Source organism: Heterocephalus glaber, unplaced genomic scaffold (assembly GCF_053883595.1).
Source record: "Heterocephalus glaber isolate CG9 unplaced genomic scaffold, H.glaber_assembly_v1.0 deba00001662, whole genome shotgun sequence".
NCBI lineage: Eukaryota > Metazoa > Chordata > Mammalia > Rodentia > Bathyergidae > Heterocephalus > Heterocephalus glaber.
This window is the reverse complement of record NW_028258403.1, coordinates 17,520,425-17,545,360: the sequence shown is the minus strand read 5'-3', so window position 1 is coordinate 17,545,360 and position 24,936 is coordinate 17,520,425. Positions and strand designations below refer to the sequence as shown.

The 24,936-nt window shown below is 41.8% G+C and overlaps 2 protein-coding genes across 2 annotated transcripts in view; one reads left to right on the top strand and one right to left on the bottom strand.

The window, feature by feature from the left end:
- The window catches only part of Slc25a21 (solute carrier family 25 member 21), a 188,617-nt gene extending 184,866 nt beyond the window's left edge, over nt 1–3,751 (top strand). Inside the window, exon 10 of the mRNA XM_087197133.1 lies at nt 1,971–3,751. Within this exon, the coding sequence (XP_087053259.1) occupies nt 1,971–2,032 (62 nt within the window). The 3' untranslated portion in view covers nt 2,033–3,751. The remainder of the gene's footprint in view (nt 1–1,970) is intronic.
- A 2,913-nt stretch (nt 3,752–6,664) lies between these two features.
- Pax9 (paired box 9) lies at nt 6,665–20,193 on the bottom strand. The gene is made up of 4 exons (XM_087197057.1): nt 19,965–20,193; nt 19,187–19,813; nt 16,172–16,314; nt 6,665–6,919 (listed from the first exon to the last, which is right to left on the bottom strand). The coding sequence occupies exons 1-4, from the start codon at nt 20,191–20,193 to the stop codon at nt 6,665–6,667; spliced, it is 1,254 nt and encodes a 417-aa protein (XP_087053183.1).
- Nucleotides 20,194–24,936: the final 4,743 nt, after the last annotated feature.

The following is a 24,936-nucleotide window of genomic DNA, read 5'->3' as shown; positions in this document are numbered from 1 at the left end:
CTGCCTTCTGGTAGTCACTGGCTCATGTGTAAAAAACCTAACCCAATAATAAAGAACATTGGGGATTTTTGTACATCTTTGCAATTACTGTATGTGATATCTTTCCGTCACCACACAGTAAAAACCTGTGAGTAGACATAATATTAAGAGAAAAATCACAGGACTGACCTAAAACCAACTTTCTCAGAAGGCGATGGGCCTAAAAAGAATGGTGTCCAGACAGAATTTAGTTAAAATGGTAACTGACTGGAACTTAATCTAAAACTCTTAAATAATCTGACCCCAAGTTTTGTTAGAGGCTTGCAAATGTTTGGCTGGGATTTTAAATGTTTCTGCATGAGGGGTTCTGAGTTGCTGTGGTGTTAAACCCAATGAAAAGCATTGTGAACTTACTGTCCAGCCTAAACAACATTGTGAATAACTGCTAACCTCATTCAAAGACCTGGCCTCCACTCAATTTCAAATGTTCATATCCTAGCAACTTCAGAGGGAGGAGATATAGAGAAAGGTAACACTTTAGAGTTAAGGCAAACCAAAATTGAAGGGAGAGAGGAGAGAGGGAGAGAGGGAGAGGACAGGGAGAGGGAGAGGGAGAAAGACAGACGGACAAGAACAAAGACAGAGACAGAAGAAAAATAAGATGAACCTGGAATTTTCATCTTTCATTTTGGAGAAGCAGCCAATATTATTTTTATAATAGCCTTAGCAGCTTTCAACTGCTAACAATCAAGTACTTCCTACAAAAGTCTGTGGTTTAAACTCCAAATCTCAGTAGACAGAAAACCAACCCAATTCTGCATATTCTTGCATTACACTGTGAACAGTTAAGAGTAAATACAGCAATCACATACATATTAGCCCCTAGTGTAGTGCATCTTTTTTTTGTTTGCCAGAGTTCTAAGAGGGCTGAGGGGGTCTAATAGAATATCTTAATGGGTTAAAAATTAAAGTTGCAGGCAGATAATTATTTCTGGTATATGGTTACACAAACATGTAGTCTGTAGTCTTTTTTTAAAAAATCATATGGAGTGTGTACAAAATAACTAAAATCCAAATGTTCTATTTCTTTCCATTAGAAGTCAATCTTCTGTTGAGGCAACCTAGTCTTGTGTGCTCTGGATATTTGTACATTTTGATTTTGTAATATTTTTCACATGGTTTAAACAATATCCTAAGGTACGGGACACATACTGCTTACTACATCAGAGAAAACTCAAAATGATCCACATGCAAATGCTTCTCCATGTCCAGGTATTCAGAACCGCAGCACATTTTCCTGAGTCATATCCTGCTTCTGTACTACAGAGCAGACTTCTTTGCAGCCATTTATAAAACTATTCTCTTCTGAGACAAATGATGGTTTCAACTCCACTACCAGAATTTCAAGTTCAAATCTATATACATTTGAGGCAGATATATGGAATGATGGTTAGCTTCCAGCCTCCTTTTGTTGAGTTTTGCAATATAGACTTTAAAAAATATTCAGAAGTTATTTTTCACATTACAATCCATTTTAGAAGCCTATAAAATAAAGGCTCATCCATCAACCACCATCTTAGAGACTTTCTTCTTGAATACCACTAAGACAATACTAATTACGGACTAAAAAGATAAATCCTTTGCTGACATATGAAGAATCTGAAGGTTTCTGTTCACAGGAAAGCCACATGCCCTTACATGACTAAATATGTCTATATTTATTTACTTTTTAAAAATTAAACGTGCCTGGAAAAGGATACAATGAGAAATGAGACTCACGGGGAAAAAATGTATTTAGAGGCTCAAGATGGTCTTGTTTTTTACCCTGAATATTTTCCACAGTAGTTTCATATCAGTATATCTGAGCTCCAGAACAGCCCCTGCCAGACGGGCTGCCTGAGACTCCATGGGATTCAGAAACAATGAAGGAAGACAATGCTATTTCACAGAATGTGTGATTTTGAAATTGAATTTGTGATTTTCTTGTGTAGGAGGTGCAGTGATGCTGCTGGTTTATGAGAACACCTATTCATGGCTGAAGGAGAACTGGTGATTACTGAGGAAATGTTTTCCCTGCAGAAAATGGATGCTGTGCAGCATCATGAAGAGGAGATGCTATTGATCAGCTGAGCTAGGCATACAGTTATGAAAGGGAAACCAGCTTGGTCAAGAACAAAGCCTATTTTGATACTTTAGATTTTATCTTTAGGCAATTTGGGTTGGTATTTTGAGATACATAAATGATAGAGATACAGAGATGATAGATGAAAGATAGATAAGAAAAATAATACAAAGCAATGAGATATGTTGTGAAAAGAAAACTAATATGAAACAATGAGGTATATAAGTTGAATATTAAAATAGCATAGAAATCAGATATATTTCATAAGAGCAATATAAGATATATAAAAAAAGAAGCAATGAAGTATATGAATAAAATATTAAAATAGTATATAAACTGCACACAAGGAATGTAAACATTATAAACTGCAAACATGTACAAAAAGGAACAGGAGCAAGAGATGTGGGGAGGAAGGGAGAGGAAAAGGGGTGAAAAAAGGAATTAAGATGTGTTATGTACATGTACCAACTTCCTGCAAGGAATGAAAACATGTACTATACTCCTGTACTAATAATCTAAAATAATAAAAAAATTAATCAATAAAAAAGCAATATAATATTCCTCTTATACTGCCTCACAATGAAATTCATTATAATGATAATTTTTTTCTAAGAGTCCTACAGATGCTTAAATTCTTTTTTTTTTTTTGATGCTTAAATTCTTGAGAATAAATTATCCTGTGGCTAGTTCCTTAAGAATTATTTGAAGAAAAACTGGGCCCCCCCCAAAAAAATTCAAAATTTAAACATTTTTTGTAAGAAATTGCTTTTTTCCATAAATAATATTTAAAGGGCAAAAAAAAGTATTTTAAAATGGACCAAAGTGCCCTTTTAAGCATGCTTAATTTTAGGAGTGCTATGCTAAAATGTAAATCTGTCAGTTTTCTTTAGTAATAATGTAATAATAAGCTCTATTTTCTTAAGTTCACTTTGTATTTCACATGGTTAAATTGGTATTTTTAAACTATGATATCTGAAGTCTTTGATTACAAATAGAATACAAGAAATTATATTAAACATTTTCCCTTACATGGTTCACTTTGAAGACAAATTTTATTTCTGAGGTGTTTTCATTTTAAATCACAAATTGGAAGCACTCCTTGAGCCCATTTGTGCCCTCTGCATTTGAATCCAAATACCTTTGTATAAATCTTTTTGGTACCAGGGATCAAACTCTGGACCTTGTGCTTGCATGGTGGGTGTTGGCACCACTGAGCTAAATCTCCAGCACCTTTGTATAAATCTTTTACCCATGTAGTTCTTAAGAAGAATCTATAGGCTAAAATTATATTTCCAAGTTACTGGTTTTAAGTGACAGCTTCAGGTGTGAAATATACTGTCTATAATATTAAAATATGTATGATAAAGAAAAATGTTTCAAAATAGAAGAACATTCTTAGCTTTTCCAAAGATTCCTGTACCGACATGCACTCTAAAAACTAGCTGTTTGGTCTTAATGTAACTAAAGTCAATTAGTTATGAAATGATGCTACTTCAGTAGCTAAAGTCTACAAAAATATCTGCATGTTCTAGAGGACACATGTTCTTGACCATTACTCTGGGATATTTTTACTGTCAGGCCACTTTACTAAGGCATGTTGAAAATAAAAAGTAAAGATTACATGGTAATTATTAGTTTTTATTAATTTAGAGCATTTGAAGTATAAAAATAAAAGGCTTTTTAACATACTGTATATACATACACAGCCTTCTACTGTACATCCTTTCCAACGTGTTTTTTTAAATTTATATTTCAGCCCAATAGTCAATAAGTGGGTCATTAAAAACAGAAAACCAACAGAAATAAGAATGTGTCTGTGTTGCACAACTGCCTTCTATCCTTGCAGGTAACACTGTCGTGTGAGAGCACTGTATGCATAGAGGCCATGAGATTCAACCTTTCACCTCTCCTTGTGGAGGAGACAGAAAAGGATTTTTGAAGAGTGCATTTTTCAATTCAAAAACTACACATCAGCCCTGAAGAAACAGAGGAAATGTGTCAACATTAACCAAAACAGTAATGTTTAAAAATCAAACAGTCCGGATCCCATATCCCATCCCATTTTCCTTCTCATAGTTTTAAAATTGGCTTCAAGACATAATTTGCTTTGAATAGCAAATTGTATTTGGGCTTTTTATTGTCTTTTTAAAATTATTCCCTGTGAATTAACTGTTAAAATAAGCCCTGGGAAGAGAAACGAAAGGAAAAAAGAAAACATTGATATCATTAATATTAGATTTTTTAAAATACAAGAACCAAAAAATTTTATAAATAATGATAAGAGATTTCTTAATTTAGATAAAGAAAATAACATTTAGTTGTGTTTCTATACAAACAACTGATATTTTTTTAAAGACCCCCCTCATAGCCACTTGAAAATATTTGATAAAGAATAATTCTGTACCTTATGTCAGTTTTGCTGGATGTCAGGCGAGTCACTGTATGGTATGGTTTTAAAGTCTCCACCAAAATATGGGTTTGGATCTTTGTTCCATTCGGTTTATAGTCTATTTTCTCACCAGACTGGGAACTCCAGATGTCAATGGGAGTTTTACAAGATGATAGGAAGACTATGGCCCTGAGAGTTCATCTGCTCCTTCTGCTTATTCTTCTCCTGGAGTTATAATCCTCTACTTGTCACACTGAAGCTCAGTTGCTTTAGAAATAAATGCAGTTCAGAGTGTCTATAAAATATCTGCTTTTGAAAAAAAGCAGTTTTTCCAACATAATGTATGTGTCAGAAATCTACTTACTGTTTATATCCTGGCAGTTTGGAAAACTAGCTGATCTAGCCATCTGAGTTTTAAAGGAAGCCGTGAAACCTATGTGGCAGAACTGGATCGCCATGTCGCTGTGCACAGCACAGATACAAAGAAGTCAGAATCACCTAACAAATGCATCTTTAACATCCACATTGAGTGAGGTGCCCCTTTAGTTATTGCACAGAATTACTACCAAAAAATTCCCTAAAATATATTAATTTTCCAATAGATGAATTGTACTGATGTCCTTAAAATGTGTTTTTAAGCCTATATTGTCAAGCAGGAAGAACTTCCTAAATAGAAGAGATAAAAACTAGAATTTTGCCCGAGAAAATCAATTGTTTAAAAATATAACACATAGTCACATGCTCACACACATATATTCCACAGCTCTATTATTAACATTAAAGTGAAAAAGAAGTTGGTCGAGAAAGATTTGTCGATCTGTGTCCTGTAATTCTAGAAATGAATAAAGGGAATTTGTTAAAATTAAATAGTATTTGTATTTCTAATACCACCACCAGTTTACCTACATGTGAAACATGCTTCTGTACAACAATGTAAACTTCACAGCAAGCCATTGTTACATTCATTAGAGCAGAATTTTCCATTTTCTTTAAGTTACAACATAATTTTGGGCTGAGACTGCTGAACACACAGGTAAGCCAACAATAACAGTACAATTTAGTTTCACAGTGGTTTTCTTAACAGAAAGTTCATTAGTGTCTTTGCAAAACATTTCACATTAAACTTGTTTCTGAGTGACTTCCTTTAGAGCCTTCTTGTTCAGATATTTTCCACCCTCTTGTCTTTATATGCTTGGCATGTGTGTTGTTTGATTAGGGTACAAAATAGGAGACTGGCTTGCTTTATCTGCTTTTTGAGTCCTCTGCTGTAGAAAGAAAGTTTCCTTCATAAGATGCTGAAGCCTTCACTGCACACGCAAAATTTGGGGCCAAGTCCAGGTCCAGGAGCCTGAGCAGCCCACCACCAAACAGAGATAAAGACGTTGCCAGAAAGTCACCTTTGCAGGGAAAAAAGAAAGAAAAAAAAAACAGAGAGGGGGTGGGGTTGAAGGCCAGGGGATACCCCACAGAATGAAGACACAAATGCACCATCCAGAGTCCATATTTACAAACCAATAGAAAACATAAACATTACTGCATTTGGAGCCACATCAAAACACCGGGAGGAGCTAAATAGAGGAGTTGTTTTGAATTCTACACATATTTTAAAACAAAATAGGTCATCTCTTAAAAATAGACAAAGGATCACTCAAACAAGTCAATTATTGATTGGCTTCCTAATGATGAATTAAGGCTTACTTGGTCGCCTAGTTTGATTAGAGGTCATAACATAACTTTTTTTCCTACATGTGTTTTCTTTTATTGATTTTGCAAAATCTCAACAATTGCACGTTTCAAAAATTCAGGTTGCTTTAGAAATAAATATACACGTGTGGTTTTACCAAAGACTAGTTTTAAAAGTTCCTTAAGCCCTTTGAGGGGTGTAGGTTTCTTCACTACCTTAAAACAGTGTGTGGGCAACACAAACGTTTCATTCAATCCTTAACGTTGCTTTTGTTTTTAAATCCTAAAGTCATGTCAGGTTTTCTGCAAGAAAGAAGTGATGGCAAGAAATACTTAAGTGTCATCAGCACAAAGGATGTGAGTCCGTCAAGCCAGCTCTCGAGGAAGGGGGATTGGAGGGCAGGAGGGATGGGATGAGAAACCTGGGAGCAGGGGGAGGCTTTGCTGAGAGGGGGAGCCCCGAATGTAGCTGCTGGAGACGGAATCGCCCATCAGAGTGCGGAAGCGGTGACAGAATGACTACCTTCTCTGGCTGCCTGCATTCCCTTGAACGCCAGCGACGCGGGAATGTCACAGTTGTGGGGGGACAGTGGGGTGCTGCCGGCGTGTTGCCACCCATGTCCAGCTACGTAACCGGAAGGAGCAGCGCTGTAGGTCATGTAAGGCGACACTTGGGCTGGGGCAGGGTAAGGAGCCATGCTGGATGCCGACACAAAACTGCTCACAGCTGGGAGACCATTTGGTGCCTGAGAGGAAAAGAGGTGAAAAATAATCACATTACAGTAGTCAGCATTTCGTAGGTTCCCAGGAAGAAGCAGAAAGTAAATTCTGAGTAAGCGAATAATATTCTGACTCCACTTTCTGATTCCTTTTTTTTTTATTTGACCTTAATTATATTATAAAAGCATTCAGTTTTGCCGCTTACACACACACACACACACACACAAGCCTAAAAGCAAGATATTGTTCTTCCCATATAAGTTTTAAGGAAGCTACAGCCACAAAATTAATAGTGATGGGGAGAGCCAAGAGAGGTGCACAAGGGGTAACAATGATCAAGATCCAATATGTATATAAAACTCCCAAGCTGAAAAAAAATTTTTAATAAAAAATAATTAATGGTGATTAAATACTCTTAGAATCTTTTCAGCTATCCACATTGACTTTGTCAGCTTTCCCAGCACTTGGGTTTTGTTTGGTTCTTTTGTTGAGGAGTTTGTGACAGGCCTGGTTGGTGTAGCTTCCACTCCCAGTAAAGAAAGGCACAGAGTTTGGGCTGTCATGCTCAAAACTCAAAATGACCAAGACTTTGTTGAATAAAACATGGACCACACTTTAAAATGTCATGTTGAAAATGCCTATTAGACAAAGGACAGGTAACCAGGCACATTGTCTTGTAAGGATTTTGGTTTTGTTGTTTTGATTTTTTTTTAAGATAAAGATTGAGAGTATTTTTCCATGGCTATTTTTATCAGAAAGAAAATTGTCTATCCAAAAACAAAAGAACAGCATATGTGTGGTATTGAATTTGGAAATTTTGTGCAAGGTTTCTGAGCTGTATGATGTGAGTGTTTTAAACCACATGGATAAATCTCTTGAAATGAATTTAGATGTAAAATCTTTGTTTGCAAACAAAATGCAACAGTCCTGGCAGGCAAACCTGCCTAGAAACCATTGCTCTCTTGGCATGCAGTAAATTACTGTTGTTATCGTTACTATTAACAACACCAAAAACACCCTGATTTCTAATCCTGCTCTGGCATGAACACTCCGCACCCTTCTTCAAGTGGCTTAATTTTCCTCCTCAATTTCTATACTATTTAGAGATAAAGTAAGTCCTGTTTCCTGGATGTGACATGAATGGACTAACACTTCAACTTATTTCCTAGTAAAAATATAATATAAATGCTAGAATTGTATTAGAAACCTGACTTAACCCTTAGAGTTAAGTAAACCAGACATAAATTAGATACTTTGTCCAATTACATTAAAACATAAAGATTTATAAAGATTTGTTTTTCATTTCTTTTGTGTGTGTGTGCTGGGGATAGAATCCAGGACCTTGCATTTGGTTAATAGTTGTAGTCCCACATCTATGAGAATACAATGGTGGGGTCTCAAAACCTTTTCTCAATATAAAGTAGATATAATATACATGGAGTAAAATATATACATGGGTTTGACTTAGCATTGCTCATGGATTTCTGACAAAACAAGAAAAAATTTATAGGAGTTAACCCTGTGTCTGGTCTATAAAAACACATACTCTGTGTTCTTCTGTTTCCCATTATTTATTCTTTGAATAATAGGAATGGAGAAAGGAAGCAAAATTTCTCAAATACCTCCTATATCACAGGCATCAAATATTACAAAATTACGACGACTAACAAATTTTACCTCATTATAAACTGTTGAGTATACCATAATTACAAAATAATGATATATGTACATTATATATATTACAATGTTCAATTTAAGTTAAAATGTATTTCATGAGGCCCCAAGAATTATATCTTTGAACAAAGTACACCATCAATAGCAAAGACACTACTATTTCATATCATTGTTGCAAATTAAAATGACCTCATCTTATTTTTAGATACAAGCATATAGATGAAGGGGTTTGTTCACTTACTCCGGGCCAACTGGCCATATATTAAAAGAATATATCATTCCTCTCTGATGTGGGGTCCTCTGATGCATATCATGCTGCTTTGCCTGAACAGTTAGAAGATAGACACAATTTAATCTCAAACTAGAGCATCTTTTGATAACGTAATATTTTAAAAAGATCTTTCCTTTTCTAGTCCTGTTTTTATTGTTAGACCTCATTTGTTTCTTCTTTTAAAAAAATCACTTTTCCCCCTTTTTTAGATTGACTACATCTCAAAGGAGGTAAACTTTAGACAGGTTCTTTTTTTTTTTTTTTTTTTTTTGGTACCGGGGATTGAACTCAGGACCTTGCACTTCAAGGTTGTCAGGATATAAATATCAAGGTACTCAGTGGCTCCACGCCTGCCTCACAAGTGCAAGGTCCTGAGTTCGATCCCCAGTACAAAAAAAAAAAAAATCAAGGTAGCTATCAAATTGCAGGGAGAAAAAATCCAGCATTACATAGAGATTATACTTGTCATCACTTTTATTCAGGGTTTTCCAATAATCTATTAGAAATTAATTTGGAATGGGATCATTTCAATACAGTTCTAGAAAGGTGTTCACATTTGTATTTGGTCTTCTCTTGACATCAATTAGTAATTAATGCTTTTGACACCAATCTGCACCCCCAAAAAAGCAAAACAAGAATACTAAGGGCTGGAGGTACAGTTCAGTGGTAGAATGCATGCTTAGCATGCACTAGGTCCTGGGTTCATCCTTTACTCAACATTTTACAAATACATGATGTTACATGACAAAATAGCCAGCCGAAAATATCTAATACTGAATTCTATTTTCCATGACAGCTAAATTTTTCCTACTCATTCTTTTTTCTTTATATTTATAATCTATCATCCAAAATTACAGTTCCCTGAAATTTTTGCTTTGTCATCTTTCCTTTCCTTATACCCTGGCCCTTGAAATGATTTCTCCTTGTTGAGCACAGGGCTCTTTACCTATTCTTTTGCAATGTCTCTAATCCACAGATGTAGGCCCACTTCTTTTTGCTCAGGGACATTGCCCCCTGGAATATGATCCTGAGAAATCATACTGGATTGGGCTCTCATCTTAGATAGTGATCCTGGAACTTGGAAGGTAAAATATTGAATTTAGGTCTTCCTTTAGGTGCCTCATTTACCCCATGACTATATTTATTTGTCTATCAAGTATTTTAAAAAACATACTAACTTTTCCTATTGATGTCCAATTTCTCAGTTAAGGTATCAAACTTGCCTTCTGCTATTATTTGTAGTAGTATGAAATATTTCAATGTTCCTTAAAATCCACAATACATGCTGTCACTTTAGTGATAAAATCCCCTATGTACTACAAAAAAAGTGTACAAAGAGCAGCTCAGAGAAGTGACTTCATCTTGTAGAAAAAGACAAGGGGAGGCTAAAATGTTTGGAGAAAGAAAGAGAGAGAGAGACAGGAGGGAGAGAGGGAAGGGGGAAAAAATAGCTCTTAGCTTTCCCTCAGATTATATAATGACCTAGACTGTGAGGGAGGACATTGTCTTACTTCTTCATTTTAGTTTTAAAGTTCAGATTTAGAAATTTAGAAAAAAGGAGTAAAAAAAAGAACAAACGTGCTTCAAAATGTACCTGCCTCCTGCCACTGTCACCATGCATTCTAGTGACTCAGTAATCACATCAGTTTTCTCACTATTAATTTTGAAGCTTGACATTAGTAAAATACATCAGTCTCTACTTGGTAAAGTAATTGTCATTTATGAACCAATCACTGAAAAAGTACATTTTGCCACTGCAAAGAAAACAACTACAGGTAGTGTCGATGTTTGTTTATTCTTTCCAGTAAAGGAGTACATGACTTAAACTCCCCAAATCTGTTTAATGTTTTCAGTGAAGGACATGTAATTAATCTGAAAAGCTAGTTTAGGCTGAGTAGAGACTACCAAATGTACACCATAAATATAGTGGGAGCAAACATGTTAAATTACTCTATTTAATTGGATTGTAAATATGATTTATAAATCAACCAACATATGGAATCCCCAGGGAAGAGTAAACAAATTTTCCAAATGAAACCCCAGCAATGGGCATGTAATGAAAATCTCATTTTTGAAAATGACTTTACCCAAATATTTCATAAATAAGATCTTAATCCATCAACCCCCTTTTATCACATAGATCTTCCATGAAGGTCATGGAATTATTTCCTCTGAAGGAATTGTGCAGGGGTCCTTTCTATAAAACAAACTATCTTCCACCTAATTTTAAGAATTGGATATACTAATAGAAAAAAAATCCAAACTGTTTACCCTGGAAAAACTAAGTTGTTCTGATTCATGAATATTTTTAAGAAAAGAGAGCTTTCATCCCAGATACTAAAGTCTAGAAAAAATAATTAAGATGCAACGTAGTTGTAGCAAAGGTTATCACAAGATGAATGAAAATATGATTTCTCATTCCAATTGTTGCAAAATATTTAAAAACTAGGTTTGCCAACTTTTAAAAAATAACTTTAATGAATGTGTTAAAAAGCTGCACTGGCAGAAGGCTAAACTAGAAACTGTTGGAAGACAGGGACTTGTGTTAGTCATATTGTATCCCCCAAAATGGGACACATTCACAGTATTTTATAAACTTAAGTTACTTCAGGTCTGTGAATGCAAAAGATGAGATATTCTTGCTTTAAGAACAAAAGACTATGCACCCTTTACCACACAATAAGCATTACACTTTAAGTAAGCAAAACGAATAAAGCTGTTGGAAAAAGTAAACAAAAGTTCTAACCTAGCCATTCATTATTTGATTTATGGTCATTCTATTTATTCCTCTTCCTCCAAGAAAATGGAAATGCATTAGTATCCAAACACTTCTAACAGAAAAAAATTGGTATGACAACTGTCTGGCAATTAGAAATTGTAAGCTACTTTTCAAATTCTGGGAATTGTCTACTCAACATTTTCTCTCTTGAAGAAAATGCAAACTACATTGTCAGATCCTCTACTCACAATCTGTCTTCCACTCATCAGCTCTAGCTAGTCCTCCCCTTCTGATAAAATTAGTTTATCTTGGCTTTATGATGAAGTAGTTTTAGACACAGAATTCACCCAGAATTTCAATATCATAAGCAAGAAAAAGTTTCAAATCTGAAAAGAAATAAGATTTTCTCTTCTTTGGTGAAATCCTTTTTCTAACAACTATTCTTCCTTTATACATAATGTAATGACCTAGTAAAACAAATCTGATAAAATTAAGTGACGGTGATAAATATGGTTTCAATAATCATCTAAAAGGATCTTAATTATAGTATCACATTGTAGATCTAAATATCTCTAGGTAATGAGAAGCTGCTACAGTATTTAAATTTTTCTCTAAATTTTATTTTTCTAAAATGTTATTAAAATTGATGTAGCCTTCAATTGTTTTATTTCTGAAGTTTTATTTTTTATTTAGATGACACAAAAATTGTACATATTGAAGGGGTACAGTGTGATATTTCAATAAACGTACACATTGTGCAATGATTAAACCAGTATTATGTACATCCATCACCTCAAACATTTATTGTTTCCCATGGTAAGAAGATTCAGAATTTAAAATTACCTTTGTCTACTATTTTATATGACATATTTTACTGATATATAATTAATTTTGTATTAAAATGCTACTGGTTTAAAGTGAACCAGGTCAAAGAATGTTTTTCATAATAGCATTATGAATTTCAAATACTATTTGCATTTGCATAAGATGTTATTCTCTATAAAATTATAAATTATTTAGCAAAAATTATCCTCAAAAGAAAACTCAGTGCAATTTTATTTCAATCTTCATGAGAACAGTATGTTCCCAAGGAAGCCTGTTTTAAAAATAATGCACTAGAAAATTATATTCAGGATTCTAAAATATTATCTTCATTTCAAACACAATGTACGAGTGTATGCTTCATGAGAATTTCAGATTAAATCATGTCTTTAAGTTCAACTCTTTTTACAAATTTTTAAATTCTGAGCTTTTTAAAGTTCAAGTATTTATAGACTATATTCCTGACATTTCAATTTGTAACCAATATTAAACTTGCTGAGTTAAATATGCAAGCCCCAAATGAATACTTTAGGGTGTGACATAAACAATATTTTTTTAGAACATATGACCATTTGTATAGGTTTCCAAGGACCATATAATTATTTATAAACTGTTTGAATACAATGAGACATTAACTCCATGTAAAAGGACAGATGCATCCCAACCCCCCTGTTTCTCCATGTAATGCTCTTTTGCTATTTGATTATATTGAATAGAGATTTTATGATTTCAATAGAACAGAACCAATCATTAGGGACCAGACAAAACTGTGCCCATCTGCAATTAGATGAGAGTAAGGATTTCTAGTCCAATATTAAAAGCAGGTGAGAAAAAAAAAAGCTGAAATAAATAAATATTCTACCTTCAGAGATAGTAAGGGTTTCTTCATGACACTAAAAAATCAACTACAGAGTAATATTAATATATAAGATAAATGTGAGTATTCTAATTCTCAAAATCAAAAGATACACACTGTATATAGCTGAAATATGCAGTCAATTCTAATTAGTAGGAATCAGGTGTCTGTCTTAAATCAGTTTAAGGTAAAAATAGAAACTCTCCACACTCTCCACTGTATTAGTCAAGTTTCAATAATTAGCTGGCAGCTCAGCCCTTTGGTAATTTTACAGGTGCCTTTCAAGAAAGTCTGCTTTGGGCCAGGGATTTAGCTCAGTGGCTTTGCCGCCTGCTGCGCAAGCTCAAGGATCCAAGTTCGATCCCCAGTACCAAAAAAGAAAAAAAAAAATCTGCTCTAAATCTTATGATACTGAATTCTCAACTCCCTCCTTTATATACTAAAATGAAACTAGCATAATAATACTGAACTATTTAATAACTAAGAATACCCTGAAAGTATTATAGACAAAACTCTTCACTTTTCCTTTGTCAAAGACTTTCAAGTTTTGTTACTTATACAGAGAGAGAAATGCTACCTGAGTTCACATTTTGGCTGGAATATGATGAAGATGTTTCAAAAAGTTATATCTAAAAACTAAAACTTTGAATACTGGTAAGAGAAATGCACACATATATGCAACACGCTTTATCTTTGCATTTTTATGAGCAAATGTTGATATAATTTTATCCGCATTGAAATCAATATCCAAAGTCCAAAATTACTCAAAAAAAGACAGCATAAGTTTATGTACCTACTTAGCATATCTTCAGCACTAAGCATTATTTGGATAATCATAATAGTCACTGATTTACATTATACTCAGAAGCTTTTCAGGTTCTGAAACTTTGCAACATTTAAATTCTCTACCTACATGGAAATACAGATGATTAGCATGCTATAGTTAAGAATTTTTCAAATATTCAATATTCAAATATTTAATGTAAATATCTTTTTACTCTGGAAGAAAAAAATTCTCTTAAGTGTTCAGAATAAATTGATTTGACCATTTTTTTTAATTTATGAAACTGTTAATTTAATCATTTAAAATTAGTGTATATAATCTAATAATTTTTAATGTTTATAATATAGAGTAGATTTGAACCCATGTTTATTTAACATTTGTTTTAGATAAATTGTCAGATTAATTTTGAAGTGCATTATAAATTCACAATTTCTATACAAGCTTTAATGCTAGATATATAAGTCAACAGAAAAATGAAAATAACTATAAAAGGTTTTGTATAATGAGACTGCATTATGTATAAACTGGGTTCATCAATGCACATGAGAATTAGATATTATTTTTCAACTCTATACTTCACAATGTTATTCCAAAAAATAAACTAATAAAAAGCTCTGAGCACCTATTAAGTGCTTGTTTCTATGCTCAGAGATTTATATACACTTTCTATTGTTTGTAACAAAATGCCTTCACTTTATTTTTACAATGGGCTCTCTAAACAAAGTATATTCTTTTAAATATCGTTGATTTTAAAAAATCAGTTTCTACCTCTTATAACCACAGATAACATTCAATGAATGTTTACTATGGGTCATATGATTGCATTATCTCACTGAATTCCCATGTCTTTTCAGATTGGGACTATTATTTCCTATTTTTAAAGATAAAAAATGAAAGCTCTAAAAAATTGAGTAGCTTGCCTAAGCAGTGGTGCCAGAAGGTCAGAACTCCTAACCATTGTACATATTGCCTCTCTTTGCGAATTACAGCACTTTAGTAAAAGAAAATGACAAACTTGCTTATATATCTCATTGGCATTCTATACAGTAAAAACCGATTAAAGAAAGGATCTCTCTTTCCTCGCTGCTATTTTCTATGCTACTTGACATGGGATCACTGCTAATATTCTGACCCTGCTTCCACAAAATCTGGGAGGAAGTAGAAATGAGATTCGTTAGAGGAACTCGTGACTAGGATTTCCCATCTATGAATGAGAATAACAAGTTCCACTTAATTTCTAGAAGCTGATTTCCAAGAAAATGTTAAAAGTTTTTGGTTCAAAATAATTAAACGAAAACTAAGTATTTTGAGGCTTTGGTACTGGAGTTTGGAGTTAAGAAATTTGCAGAGGTACCTAGTCTAGGTCTGCTCAGGGAAACCTTACACTGCCATAAAGTCTCGTTTTTGAGTTTTGAATTCTTGACTGTAGTTAGCATAGTCATGAATTTAGACTCAGACTCTGGCTTTTGTTGTAGTGGTTGCTTAGAGTTTTTGTTTTGTTATTGTTGTTGTTGTTGTTGTTGTTTTCAGGGGAAAAAAAAGTAATGTTTTCACTTTTCTTCTGGAGAGTCAAAAGACTGAAGGAGGGAAAGGAAAATTGAGCGGTCCACAGCCAGTCTGTATAATTTGAGGTTTTCTCACTAAGCTCCCTTGGGAGATTACGACGTGACCTTTAATGGGGAAATGGTCATTCGATTACGTATATCTGGTTGTCCCTCTTCCCTCCTCGTCGCACAACCCGCGCTTGTCCGTCTCCGACGGTCGCAGCCGCCGTTCCAGGCCACGCGACCTCGGGCGTGGAGGCCGCTGGCGCGGGCGGTGCTCTGGAACCCAGGGCCGCGAGGCCCGGCCCGTCGGAAGCTCGCTCTTGGGTTAACTCGAGCCTGGCTGCGAGTGGTGGAAAGGGCGCCCCCGAGGGCCAGCAGGCCCGAAGCCGCCTGGCGGGGCCGCGCCTTGGGGAGCCGCCGCCCGAGACGCCGCAAGCCCGAGCGAGCGCGCCGGGCCCTTGGCGGGGGTCGACGCCTCCACTCAGCCCTGGCAGGCCTGAGCCTCTGGCTTCTCTCGGCGGAGGAGGCACAGAAAGGGGCCTCTGTCCTCCATCCCTGAAAGCCCTGCCGCCGTCGGCCCACCTGGCCAAGCCCTCGCTCCTCACCTGACCGTACTTGGCTTCTTGCTCCAAGGCTCCCTTCTCCAGCCCGTTCACCGCGTGGGGGGCTGCGGCTGGGAAGTTGCTGCGGCCCAGGCTGCTCCACTCCTCCACCTTGGGGCTATGGTAGGGAGAGCTGTCGCTCACTCCTGGGAAGGAGGAAAAGAAGTCAGCCTGAAGGCTTAACCCCCCGCGCTCCCCCCCCACACGACGCGACCCAAGCGCCCCCGGGGCTACGACCTCTTCGGGGCGGCCCCTGCGCTAGGCCTCCCTGGGGCGCTGGCCCAGAAGCGGCCTCCTCAGCTTGCAGACCGAGACCTGGGGATGTTCTACTCGCCTGAGAGTAGGCCCCTTTTACTCATTTCACCCAAATCTGCAGGAAGAATAAGGTGGGGCTTTTCTTTTTCAATGAACTTTATTTCCCTTCTCCCTGCTTTGGTCTCCCAGGGAAATGAGTGGAAGAAACCTGATAATTTTCCCAAATCAAAGAAAGAACCCATGAGGTTGGATGTCCTGTTCTCCACTCCCCTGATCTCAACTCTGGGCTGACTGCAGGGAGGGTGACAAATATCTGGGACTGGAGCAGGCTGAAAATGTAGTGTCAGGACCTAAGGGTGCCTTGGCTGGTGCTCACAGACATCCAGAAAAGTGCTCACTGCACTGTGGGGATCTGGCACTTAGGTCAACAGATGGAACAAAAGACCTCAAAGTCCTTTGCAAACAAAGAACTAAATGATGCACACAGTACACATGCAAAATATACATGTATGAATTTCCTCTTTATGTGTGCCTGGGTCTACCTTGCATGCTCTGCCTCTACACATTAAATAAGTGAGGCTATGTGTATGTGACTAAAAAGAAAATCTTTGTAAATTCCATGAGTGTCAATGGCAGGTCATATGAAAAAGGTTTTTTTAAGCCTAAGAAGGAGAAAATTAAATAAAATGTTAAGAAAATGAAAGTAGAATTAAATGTTAAGAAAAGGAGTAGAAGTTACCTTTCCTGTTCTTGATGGAGATGTAAGGAAAATTACATAGAACAGTACTGTATAGGATGATTACCACGACACCTAGGGTTGTGTATATCAAATTGCTGGCTTCTTTTAAGTGACCAAGTGTAATTATAAAAAGGAAATATTTGAAGACTAGAAGAAATATATTATTGTCTCTAGGTCCTATGGGCAGAAGAAGTCATGGTGTTTTGACAAAACACCATGACTTGATTTTAAAACTTCCATCTGATAAAGGGTCTAGAAGGGATGTTCATTTTGTACAAATCAGTGTTTTATATTCACAGATTTGTCAGAAATCAAGATGTTTAGCGCTAGCACCCAGAATCATCAACAATAGCTACAGTGGAGGGTTGCTCTTCTCCATAATACAATGCTTTCCCAACTGACACTTGGTCTGATTGTAGGATCCTTAAGGAAAACTTTTCATCCCTGTCAGCCTTTTTTAAGCATACTCCCTCCCCCAAATCAACTGTGCTCCTATGTTTACACCAGGAAACTGTTTTGGTCCAGAACTGCCTCACTTTCTTTGCCTTCCCAGACAAAAGGCAATCGGTGGGCACAAGCCTAAAGTTATCTTAAGAAATTGAGATCCCCCTGTGAGCCCCATTTCTGCTGATCTCACACTTTCCCAAGAACAGGGGCTTCCTTTAAATGTCAGTAAGGTCAGTTTATCCTATAAATCAAGAGCAAACTCTCTCCAACCAAAGCTCCAACAAGCTCCAAATAAGACAAAACCGGGCTCTTGCAAATTCACGGGCAGAAAACAAGAATATGAGAAGTCAACGCTCTGCTTTAATTACTTAAAAACATAATTGTGCCAGTGTGGTGGCAACTCCAAAAAGCAGGAAATAATTGAAGGAACCATTTGCCCTTTGTCTATTTTTCCCCTCCAGTTTTTAACTTTGCACTGAGAAATTAAGATCTCTGTGTCTAGAGTACTTTGATTCTTTTCACCCTACCAAGAAAAGAAGTTAATACCTTTTTATTTTTTAACAGCGCAATAAAAGAAAACAAACTCAGGTCTCCTGCAGAAGCCAGACTGGGCTAGAGGGCTCTGGGCATCCTTCTGATGTCGCAGGAAAGATGCTCAGGAAGTGGCAAAGTCAGGGTAAGAAAGGAAAGGACCCAGGTGGGGAGGGTGGTAAAATTTTTTTTTTTAATTCAAGGACTAGATACACATCCACTTGCATTGCCAGGGAGCAAGAGGACCCTAAGGGAAAGTGGCAGGCTCAGGGGGAAAATAGGCGAGAACAGTAAAAAGGACTGCTTGGAATCTTTACCCTGCATTTGGTCTCGGTCATCCCTGTGGCAGGGATGTTTGTTCAAAGTGGACAGAGAGAGAGGAGGAGGTGGAGGGAAGGAAGGAAGGAGGAAGGAAGGAAGGAAGGAAGGAAGGAAGGAAGGAAGGAAGGAAGGGAGAAGACAGGTAGGGGTGGGGGTGAACTACAAGCAAGTTACTAGTAACCGGGACCTGGGTTTCCGAGGAAAATGAAGTGAGGCATAAGAATGAAACCAATTAGGTGACATTTGAACTTCCTGCCTGAGCAAATTTGGCCTGATTGCCAAAATCCGAGAATACTACAATTTCCACATCGTATGGCACTCCTGACTCCAGCATCTGATCGCGAGCAAGCTGCCCACAGCCCCAGGCCGGCTGGGCCCTCCCGGGCTGCGCCCCTAGTCGTCCGGGCAGTCGCTGCTGTGAGCAAGCCAGGCCGAGGCTGCCGCGCCGTGAGAGGCGGGGGAGGGTGGAAAATGCGAACCATGTGTTGGGGATGGGGGATGTTATGGGTCTGGTAGTTTGAGATGAGGCAGGAGAGACTGTGTGTGGCAAGGAAACTGGGGGCAAGAGTTCCAAGTTAATGAGATCAGGACACCCCCTGGGAAGACTCCTTAGGACTCCAAAGCAAAAAGCCTCAGGTGGTGGCCTCAACGCGGGCCGGGAGGCCGCAGACAATGGGAATCCGGCGGGAGTCTGCACATCTTCACGCCGGGTCTCGGACCCTTACCTTGGTCGGTGATGGAACGGATGCCTAGGATGTCGGTGACAGAGTGCGAGGAAGGCCAGGTGCGCGGCATGGCCACCGAACCAGGGATGGCGGGCACCCCGGGAGGCGTGGGCACCTTGGCCGCCGCCGCCGTGATGGGACTAGGATACGAGTAGATGTGGTTGTAGGGGAGCGCAGGCTGTGGCGCCGGCTGGTGCTGCTTGTACGAATCGTAGTGGCTTTGCTGGGCCAAGTTGCCGATCTTGTTGCGCAGAATGCGACTGATGGAACTCACCGAGGGCACGTTGTACTTGTCACACACGCCGTCGGCCAGCAGGCGGTCGCGGATCTCCCAGGCGAAGATGCCCGGGTCCCTCTGCTTGTAGGTCCGGATGTGCTTCACCACAGTGGGGGTGGTGACCCGGGGCTTGCTGCCCCCAATGGCTCCTGGCAAGATCGAGCCTGTCTCGTTGTAGCGCGCCAAGATCTTGCTGACGCAGCCGTGCGAGACCCGGAGCTGGCGGCTGATGTCACACGGTCGGATGCCCAGTTGGGCCAGTTCCACGATGCGAAGCCGGATGGCGTTGGGCAGCGGCCTTCCGTTCACGAACACTCCTCCCAGCTGGTTCACCTCCCCGAAGGCTGGCTCTGCAAAAGGAACACACAGTGCGCGGGGACGCGCACCCGCGGCTTGGGACAGCTGCCTGCCACTTGGCCTCTGTCTGCGTCCCAGGGCCGGGCTAACGAACCCGCCCCTGACTAACGACTGGGGCTGTCCCCAAACCCTAAGGTCCTGAACTTTGCCGAAAGGCCCAAAGGAAGTTGCGGTCGGGTCGGACCCCCTTCCTCATTCCTGCGGTGGGGGCAGCCGCTACGAACGAGTACAGTGGTGAGACGCCAGCCAGCCCGCTCCGACTTTCAGGATTCTCCGCAGCAGGCGAGGAAGTCGGTCTGGACGCCGGAACGCGCCCCGCCTCGCCTGCCCGGCGCTGAAGCCCTAGGGCCTCTCCTCTCCACCACCACCTCATCTCCGTCGCTGACCCCCGAGGCGCGCACACTCAGACTCAGGGCTTTTCTGTTTTGTTTGCTTGCGTGTGTGAAACAAAATTGAGATCGCCCCTGCAACTGCGGGGCTCGCTGATGCCACAGCTTCCTTTGCTCAAAATCAGAAAACGGCATCAACAGCAACCCAGTAGCCAGAGTTCAGATTGAACTGCTGCGCGCCGCTGCCCCTTAGCCTGCTCCTACAACTTGTAGGAACGAGAGCAAACTCAGTACGCGGGGCCGTGTGCGCTCCCTCCCTCCCTCGCCGGCCCGCCCGCGCCCTCCCTCCCTTCTCGGCTCTGACAGCGGGCCCCGTCGCCACTCACCCATTGCTCCGAGCAGTACACCAACCCGGCTCCAGTTCCGCACTCCCAGAAAGAAGGTTTTCTCCCGGCCTCAGTGGCCCGGCTTGTCGCTGCTCCGGGCTGCTGGCGTCTCAGCTTCTTCCCGGGAGGAGGCGGCACGAGTGCAAAAGGAAGGAGTAAAAGGAAGTCTGTGCCCCGATGAAAGAGGCTTGAGTTCTGCATTTCAATCTCAGCAGCAACGTGGGCTGGGCTGAGCAGGGCCGGGCGGCTCCGTCTATCACTCACTGGGGACACACCCCCAAAGAGGCGGGCTCGAGGGAAAACTGCATGGTGATTGGTGGGAGCCGGTGAGCGACAGCGCAGTCCGGGAAACTCCTTCCGCTGTCTTCTTCAGGCTGGCTCCGCACCTGGGTGACTAAATACAAAGAAAATGGGTGTTTGACATCTTCCCAGAGCCGTCACAAATAACAAAATTAGTCTGGTAAAAATGCTGAATGAGCAAATGAAAGCGTTTGACCGGAATATGAGTGGCTCGAAGGGGATAGGGACAGAGGGAGACCTCTTTTGGGGGAACGATGGACCTCTAAGAAATGAAGCTACGATTCTGAGTGGGAGGAGGGCGCCACCGGTTACACAGGTGGGGGTATCTTAGAATCATAACCTGCCCTGTGGGCCTTCGGGAGGCGTCAGGAGGGGACCTCTGTTACCCACTGATTCCACTTTTCAGTCTACTACAGGTGACGAGTGCGCAGGTGTGGGGAGGTGGGACAGTCGGAGAAACCAGGAGGTTGAGGAGAGGCAAAGACAGAGATGTTAAGGCCAAGGGCGTCCCTACCGAGACCCACGGAGGTCTATTCTGTGGCCGGCTTCGCGCGGACCGCCAGTGGGCGGTCTTGGAGCGCAGGACCAATCCCTGGCTACGCGAGGTCCAGGCAAGGTCCGCATCCAGTGCGGGGAAACCTAGGCATCGGGGGGCTGAAATTGCGCAAACCCCCCTGTCGACCGACTGACAGTGCGTGAGGCGCTCTCTGCCCAGCCAGCCCTCTGCGACACTCGGCCACCATGCCGAATTATGGGTCCTTGCTGCTAGACTTTGCTGGGGTTCTCCACACCAGTGAGCCATCGCAAAGGGGTTTTGTTTAAATATGAAAAAGATTTGGTCTCAAGGAGGTGGACACCAAGGCGGCACATATATGTAATTCTTGAGATTTCTGTGTAGCTACCAGAGGCCCTGGGGTTCTGCCTACTTCTGAATTTTCATTTTCGTTCTCTGTAAGTCTAATCTATAGTGGACAGTATGCCTTGGGTGGCAAAATTTATTTATAAGTGAAGTAAGGACTGTGGAGAATGTGAACAAAATAATGAACAAGATACGGAAGGTTTTTAATGAATTTGGGAGCTTGTAGTACTTCTGAGGGAGAATGGTGACACTGCTACTTGCTCCTTCTTGCTGGCTCGGGATTGGGGCTTATCTTCCCTCAGTCCTGAGGAATGCGCATGGCTCAGGTCTACATTCAGAGAAGCCAAATGGGCCCAGATCACTGCCCAGAAAATGATAAGGACACAGGAAAAACTCATGATCAGTTGTACTTCTTGAAATGGACATTGCTATTTAGTTTCCCATGCTTCTATAGCAGAGATGCAGTCTGAATTCAAATTTAGATTATGAAGTATGTTTTCGATGCAGTTCCCTTTGATTCTTTACTATCGAGATCTTGTAAAAAGTTTCACAACTCGAAATGCTTAAATTTATCCCTTTTGGTGTTTCTTGGTGGGTTGGTTTCAAATGTCTAAGATATTCTCGAAGTTTGAGTCAAAAGCAATTTTGCCCTGGTTTGACCTTCACAACCTGTTGTATGGCACTGCCTAGCGCTTTCCAGTGAGAAAGGGCCTTCAGGAATCCAAGACTTTAGAAGCAGTAGTTCCTTCTTAAGGTTAGAAAGCATAACTTAATTGAGCCTTTGTGATATCTGAGGGGAGCTTAGGACTTCACCTGAGGCTTGCGCAAAAGAGTGAACATACTTTGCAACTTGATCAGGAACCCTTCCTCCCCCTGAAGACCTCTGAGCTGTTTGCCCCAGTGAGCTGTTGGCACTCTTTGGGACGACTGCTGCGCGGGTACAGTACAAGGTCATTCAGCCTAAGAGTTGGCAAGAGCCAGCTCCCTTGGAAGATCTAATACCACCAGCCAGGAGTGCTCCAGAACCTGTGAGGTTAGCGCTCAGGCTAGCACCCGGCATCCTTTTGTTGCCTCCTACTCCTTCAGCTGCCACACATCTCTCTCGCTCTCGTGCAGGTCCGTTGCCATCTCTCCCCTTCCACCTGCCAGACTTGGCTGTGACCGCGCGGGGCCTTAACCTCCCCAGGCAAGCTCGGGCAGCATCCCACCGGGTGTAGATTCCATCATTGTGGGGTCCGGCAGTACCGCCTCAAACTAGCGGTCGCGGGTGCATTCTCCAGAGCTCGAAAAGAATCGGTCTTCGGCATTCTGGGCCATTAAGCATCTGAGGCAGCGGAAGCCCACGCTCTGGCAACAACAGAAGCCGAAATAACAGAATCAGTGGAGGACGGGACGGCGGGAATCTCAGCGGGAAAGGCTAGTACTGAGCGTCCCGGCTGCACACTGAGTGTAGTGGTGAGGCAGACAGTGACTCCTGAGTGTGAGCCAGGGACCACAGATCTGAGGGATGGAAAAGGGGTGGGGTGGAAACAGAGACTGAGAGACAGAGTAAGGTCCAATGAGCCCCAGTGGGACAAGGGTGCAAGACTTGAGACAGAACAAAAGTTACAAGGGGTCAGCACCCTCGGTTACTGCCCCGTCTAGATCCAGATCACACAGGGATCGGAAGAATTTCAACTGAAAGGAGAAATTTAAGACCAAAATCAAAACACTACCAGTAAGGCCTACAGCTGGCTCAGGCCAGGGAGAAGCGGAAAGCATTTCCCTAAGCGCTATCAGGGCCTCCTACAGGGGCGACCCCTTCTCTGGGTAAATATTTACTCAGTGGGAGACTGGAAGCCGGCTGGGCCACAGAGGGTGAGGGAGGAGGCTATAGCGGGTGGAAGAATCCACACACTTGGCACTGGTCGGACACCGGTAAGGCTGGGGGAGCTTTAACCCTCAGCGCTTCTCCTCCGATGGACTCCGCCCGGCCCCGGCTCATCCAGACCAGATGCTGTAAAGTTCCCATAAATCTGTCAGCGGTCCCAGTGTCACGGGGCCGTCACCTGTGGCGCGCCCCTCCCGGAACTAACGGGGTCTGCGGAGAAATGCAGAAAAGGTACTGGAATCTCGCTCCTTCCAAGGCCGCCCTCAGTGGCCCGGCCGAGGATCCCCCAGGGCTACCGAGGGAGGAGCCCAGGGCTGCAGAACGCGCTGGACAGGGGGAGACCTGCCTGGTCCCCAGCTGGTCTCTCGAGGCGTGCGTGCAGGTCAGTGAAGACCGCGGATGCGAGGGGAAGGTGTGTATGTCCTGTTCTCAGTCGCAGTTGTGATGAGCAGATTTAGGAGGCGATTCCTCCATCTTGCTCCCCTGCCGGGGCCAGATGGGACCCTGCGCAAGGCCCAGAGACTTGCCTGCTCTCCCCACCACCACCACCACCACTGCTGGAAGCGCAGGAAGCAGCCAGACACCGAGTTCCAGGACAGCGATTTTCAGTGTACAGTGACTTTTTCCAATCAATCAAGGGCAAATGGTAGGCAAAGGGAAAACCGACACTTTTCCCCCCGGAGGAATGCCTCTGTAGGGTGAGTGGGCTGTGTGGAGGCCCGGCGTCTCCAGACCTGGGCTCTAGCGGGGTCAACGGTGGCTCCTCCGCCCACGGTGCCTCCGGTCAATCGTGGAGGCAAGTGGCAGCCAGAAGCGCACCCCACGTCCAAGGCCAGGACGTGTCTACCCTGGACTGCTTGCCCAGCTGAGCAGCTCCGGAAGCCCCAGGCAAGGACAGAGGCTAAAGCAAACCACCACGGGGAGCTGGGGAAGGAGACAGCCCACCTGAGTCCTCGGCCCTGGCCAGGCCGGCAAGGGGCGCGGGAATCGCGGGGACGCGCATACACTGACCTGCCTGCAGGCACTCGGTGTGGTTGCAGACGCACCGGCCCAAGGAGAAGGCACAGGGACCAGGCGCAGCCGAAAGATGCTCAGAGTCACCTCGCAGCCTCAGTCTTTTCACCAACAAGCCTCGCGATTCTAGAGCCTTTCCCCGGGCCCGCGAAGTAGCTCGGTGGCAGCAGACCCGTGGATCAGAGCGCGGAAATTCCTCCCGGCTCGCGGGGGCCCAGAGCTGCCAGTCCCGAGCGCGGCGGGCTTTGGGATCTGCCCCGCGGACCGCGAGCGCTCATCGCCCGCTTTCTCCTGCCCAGGGCAGGGGAGGGGCCTGTGGTGGCCTGAAACCCGCTTTGAATTCTCCGTCTGCCTGTTT